The 5,967-nt window shown below is 36.3% G+C and overlaps 1 protein-coding gene across 2 annotated transcripts; it reads right to left on the reverse strand.

The window, feature by feature from the left end:
• Positions 1-529: 529 nt before the first annotated feature.
• On the reverse strand, positions 530-5,119 carry LOC106620031 (glycerophosphocholine phosphodiesterase GPCPD1). Of its 2 annotated transcripts, XM_014238409.3 has the most exons (7): positions 4,483-5,119; positions 4,322-4,420; positions 3,367-3,713; positions 2,190-3,298; positions 1,649-2,125; positions 1,421-1,567; positions 530-1,356 (listed from the first exon to the last, which is right to left on the reverse strand). In XM_014238409.3, the coding sequence occupies exons 3-7, from the start codon at positions 3,602-3,604 to the stop codon at positions 1,240-1,242; spliced, it is 2,088 nt and encodes a 695-aa protein (XP_014093884.1). In that variant the 5' UTR covers positions 3,605-3,713; positions 4,322-4,420; positions 4,483-5,119; the 3' UTR covers positions 530-1,239. The 2 variants fall into 2 exon arrangements, with proteins under 2 accessions (XP_014093884.1, XP_014093885.1); XM_014238410.3 differs by lacking the exon at positions 4,322-4,420.
• Between the last annotated feature and the right edge of the window lie 848 nt (positions 5,120-5,967).

Genomic DNA, 5,967 nt, shown 5'->3' on the forward strand with positions numbered 1-5,967 from the left:
TAGCAACAGAAACATAAGGCTTAAGCGTCTTCTCCATCGGAAAGCCAAGGTAGAAGGTATTACCATTCAATTATGTTGCAAATTGTAGGCAGCTTGAAAAAAGAATTGGATCCCCAGTTAGAACTCGATTCAACACTTGACCTACTTGACCACTAACATATACGGAGTTCTTGGCTACGAGTTGCTCGAACAGCTATAGGTTGGTGTAAAGTCTCTTGCTACTGATTTTTAATGTGCATCTTCCCTTCAGATTGTAAATAACGGCTCTATGAAACCGGATTTCCATGCAGCCCAGAATTTTATAAAGCCGGAGAAGCCTAAAAATAATTTGGTAATGTTTTCTGCCGCTACTCGGCACGGCTTAATCTAGCCAAGCACTGACAACTCGCCAGCATACTCCAAACATATTTGGGGAATGTTTTATAGCATACAACATTTATCATAAAACTAGGTTGTTTCTTAACCGTTAGTTTAAATCAACATGGTTTATGGACAATGTCTATTAAAACCCAAAAATTGTAAAAGTCAATTGTTTGTGTAATTTCATGAATATTTATTAGCATGATTTATTTACTATATTTTTCTATGAAGTCTCTAAATATGCTATTCGGGTCTTCTTACAATGTTTGGTTAGCTCTTTTCTCGCTTTCAACTATATCATAATTTTATTGTTATTTGTTTCTTTTTTCAAATTTCCACCTATCCGTTTACAATTTCAAATAGATTTACAAAAATTTTTAGCACAAAATATACGAAAGGCACCGCATACAAAACGCCACAGATAAACTTGAGTATTAAAATGAGCACGTGGCCGGTCATTTACAAGCTGATGTGCAATAATACAATTACATAAACATTTTTGCAAAAGTGAAGTGTTGAATTGCTGCACGGAACACAGTTGTAATGTTTGCGTTACATAATTGGTGTCATAATTTAACAATTTTCGCTAACTGGTTTATATATAAAAATCATAATAAAAATAAAAAAAAATTTACTAATTTGAACATACATGCTTTATGTAGAATAATTTATAAAATAAAAGGGAGATTATGCTACTAAAATTACGCATTACATGATTAAATATATATTTTTAGATGTAGAGAATTTGGAGTGAATGAAGTAATTTATGCCGAATAATTTTAATATTTTCTTTTTCTTTTAAATTTTAATTATTGCGTTAATTTAGCAATTGCAAATGTAACTTAAATATAATATCATCTGCGTCTGGTTCTTGAATTATTAGTGCTTTTTATGCACTACCGGTATATTGTCATGCCATAGTTTGCCCATTTCCAGCGCCTGCAGTTTGAGTATTTCATTTTGGCTCTCCTTGGCTTGCAGCAGGAAAACGCTTTGCTGTTGTTGTAATAAATTGCGATTACTTGCTATGCTTTAAATATGTGTATGAGCGTGTAGTTACCTTCACTTCTTTGCTGGTGAGCACATCCATTTTATCATAAATAATGGCGTGCAAGCCCAATTCTTTGAGAAATTTAATTGTATCCTTACAGTTATTGTCGTCACCCCAACAAAAGACTACCAAGCCGCTGCTTTTAGCTAAATTCACCTTTTTTGGTAACGAAATAGTAAGAGAGTCAGTAAAATATTGTAAGTTGTTTTTGTTTTTTGAGGTCACATTTTACTTTACCTTTGTGGGATCACGTAGCAGATCCTCGGTGTGCGCTACAATGCCCAGCAATTCCATGGCTAGTGAGTTATATATAGCCATTTCAGTGGTGTTGCCACGTGGATCAAAGTATTTTTGATATTTGGTCGTTTCACCGATAGTCAAGAACATAACCGGATAACGATTTTGCTTAAAGCGCAGCATGGTGCAAATGTCCGGATCGAAACATGAGAATACAATGCGTCGATCGCCAGCCTTACGAAATACCACATTCAATATGCAGTCCACATACAAATTGCGATCGATAGTATGCTCGAATTCCTCCTCCATGGTGCCATCTTTGAGGCGCTGTGACCACTTCACTTCTATGTTGAAGCCAACATGTTGATCGATGGAATCTAAGACGTCCGCTAGGCTAGGAAAAGGCTGATGCTCCAGTTGATCATCGTTGTGAAAGCAACGCTCTTCGCGTGTACGGCCCTCTTGTGTGTGATAAACCTAAAAAATTGGAGAGTTAGAAAAAAGTGTTTTGATTAGAGAAAATATTGTATGTCTGAACTACCTTTAAGTTATTCAGTTGATCCAATGTTAGTTCACGCATTGGTAACTCTAGAAAATCATTCGGCTTGCAACTGCCTTTAGCTTTGAGCGACACGTAGATCATGAAGTCATGATAGACCACCGGCACCAAATCCTTGCTCAGCTGTACATCGAACTCAACCATATCTGCGCCATGCTCGACGGCATTTTTTAACGAAGTAATTGTGTTTTCGCGTATCACGGAATCTTTCGTCTTGAAACTGGTGCCAGAACCGCGATGCCCTACATCCAAACCTGTCCATTTGGGGTTCCAATAGCGCGTATATGTTAGCGCCATATCCAACTTAATACACTTGGTTGGTTTTACCAGCAAATAGCCAATTTGCATCATGCCCATTGGTCGATGGCGTGTCGCGCATGTTATGGGCACTTCCAGGTTACCATCAGAGCGTTTGAGTAAATTTGGCAATACATAATGATAACCGAGGTGGTAGGGCGGCTCATCCATAGCTGCTTTTGAGCTGTACGAATATAAATCAATGAGATAGGCGGTACTATCGAAATCACCGATTGTCAAATGGAAAATTACTACGTCATCGGCACCACAAGCTGTACCAAATTGTGGTTGCATTTTTATAATGGACTCGTCGGCTTGTAAGACAGCTACTTCGTTAAAAGCGAAAGCTGTGCTCAGATCTGTACCGTTCTCACGTGTATCGTGCGTGTCATTTGACAGTGAATCTTCGAGTTGTGAAAATGCATGGTAATCCCCACCAGCACCGCCACTTTGCGGTATCGTCAAGTTCATCGGTGTCACTTTAACAAAAATTAAGCGTCGCTTCATGCGTTGTTTCCATGTGAAGGGCGCATTGAAAAATTTCAATTGTACAATTGTCTCGGATGTTACCCAGCCGCGGTCCACTTTCTCAACACCATTTACGTAACCATACTCTTCGTCACACTCCCTAGTCTTGCGATTTACACCGGGTACGACATAACGTGACTTTAGTTGTGCCTCCCAATTGCGCACAATCGTTTTTTCAGATGTCGGATCGACAGCAACCACTAAATAACGGTATTCGGTGCGTGTATCACGCGGAATGCTAACATAGGTGTACCATAGATTCTTGTCTAAAAAATGTAGAATAACGTGGTTAAAGTCCCCCCCGCCGTTTGGTGCGGGTACAATGCCCACTCACCATCTTCCTTCATCATGACAATACACTCGCTAAACTGCCAATTGCCCAGACGTTCGGTGCTCCCCACAATGGCCAGACGTTCATTAGGCGCTAAATCTTGATTTACTTGGATCCAAAATTTCCAGTTGACATGTACTGGTGTAGCAGGTTGAAACAGCTCCACTGAGGGCGATGCTGAAACAGGCGCCGCCATGGCATCGCAATCCTCTGCCTCATCTGCGAAAAACCAGCGTTGCATTTTTACAGTTGTATTACAAAGAATTCGCGAATTTGAGTAATGTGTTGAATAACACGCACAGAAATATTATTTTGTCAAAATATGCTCAACGAACGAATGAATAAAATATCTGTAAAGAAATGCAAGAATGCGATTAAATATAAATTGAGTGAAAGCAAAACTTGTAAAAGTTGGAAGAAGAGGAGTGACTGAAAGTAAAGTGTGGCTGCTCTTTATCAAAGGCCTACTTTATCAAATAGCATTAAACCAAGCAATTGTGTACAAATTATTTACTGTGCGCTTGTATACGTATGTATTTACATATGTATATACATATACATATGAATGTACACAATATTGCTGATTATAATATGCCTTTATGAGATGTACTGTTTTTTTTTTTTTGGTAATAATAAAATCAAACAGCGGACACGGATTTTCACAGTTGCGAGGTTACATTGTTTATCAATTGCCATACTCTGGATCTGCTTTTTTGTCTATCTTGCATAAAATATTAAATTGAATAAACTGAAGACCTTAATAATCTGGAAATGTCATGTCGAAAGTTTTGTTGATACTATTTGTGTGATCAGCTGTTTCTAAAGACTTTTTATCATAGCACATTGATGGTGCAAACACGAGACAAGGTTACATATATTTTGTTTTGTTAAAACCAATCGATTTGTATGCATATGCAGCAACAACACCACTTTAAACACATATCTTTCACTTACTCACCTGGCTACAAATATATAAAATATGTTGTGTAAATGAATCGCAGAGAGATTCCTCGTATGTGTATAAGTTTGTTGGACCCACTGTCGAATGCACACTCTCCTTACATTTGCAGTATAATGTTATATTTCCTGATAATAATGTTATTGATGTGGTAAACTTACAAGATGTATATGTAGTAATGCGTCTTTGGATATTTGTTGTAGTTGAAAATTGTAGCAGCCGCTATTGACGACTAGCCGAGGTAGTATGTCATTATAAAATAACTTTGGTGGTCAGTTGAAAACATATTTATCCATTCGTGTCAATTAGGTGTAAGGATTAAGAAAAACGGGTATATAAATATGGTTATGAAGGGGGAAGGAGTTGGTTTCAATATTTTCTCTATGCTGGAGTAAAATCACACTAAGTACGGTAGCTATCGATGTTATGGAGCGTTTCGCGAACTTGTGCGTTGCCTCCACCAGGAAGAGAACTTGCTAAGATGTCGCGTAGTTTGGATCCATTTCGCTGGATTCCACTGTAACGTTGTAAAAGTTTTTGTCGACTGTGAATTCGCTCGTGGTGCGAAATCGCCACACCAAAGGCAATATAATGCCCTTTGCCCAATCAACTAACTTTAATAATCTCCACTTATTTAATCGTTACAATAATTCGATATTTCAATTTCTAACTTTAAAGTCCCAATATGTGTTTACAAAATAAAAATCCTTGATCAATGTCCTGTTTAATATAGAAATGAAACAATTGATCATAGATAAAAATGTAACTACTTTGATCAATCAATGGCCGTCGAAAAACAAAGGGTTGCTTCTGCGAAGAGTGTTACCAAGAATATTGGTCTCTTACGCCACGTCTCCACAAGCAATATATTGTACATATATCAAATACATTGACATATATATAGCGCAATTCAGTAAGCAGTCTCTAGTCACTATATGAGATATTTTGAAGTATAGTCTAATTTTGTTACTAGTTGCTCTCCACGATACTGTTCTCATTTTGAATTTTTTAAATATACTGATCTATGATATCTACTTCACTCATAGAGAATTCAAACATGTAAAAATTAAAAAACAAATCAATTTCACATAAATTTCGTAACTAGTGTGATTTAAAGTCAACATTTTATTTTTTTGATATGAAAATTTTTATATATGTTATCAATATTTTATTTTCATATAGGTTTTATATATATCTCTAAAAACGAAATCTAACAGCAGATTAGATCTGTTCGTTTTCAATTGAGAAATTTTTGCGATTGTCATGGACTGAATCGCAAAATCGTCTCAAGTCACAAAAACTGTCCATAATATAAAATCACAAATATAGAGACTTGTAACTGTATCAAAGTACTAAATTGCGATAATAGACATCAATTGCTAAACATTAGCAGTGTGGAGTCTCCATTAGCAATATTGTTAGCAATACAGATCTTTAGCAATTTTAAATTGCTTTTCGAGATACCCCGTTATTAATAGTGCGCTATAAACTATAGCGTGATAGAATCTGTAAATTATAAAAAATATATACATAGACATTTTGTGATTGAAATATATATGAATTACATAACGGAAATTGAACAGGAAATCAATTTTAAAATTTATGTTTTGTTTTGTAGCGCTGTGTAGACGCAGTGTAAAAAACCC

Source organism: Bactrocera oleae, chromosome 3 (assembly GCF_042242935.1).
Source record: "Bactrocera oleae isolate idBacOlea1 chromosome 3, idBacOlea1, whole genome shotgun sequence".
NCBI lineage: Eukaryota > Metazoa > Arthropoda > Insecta > Diptera > Tephritidae > Bactrocera > Bactrocera oleae.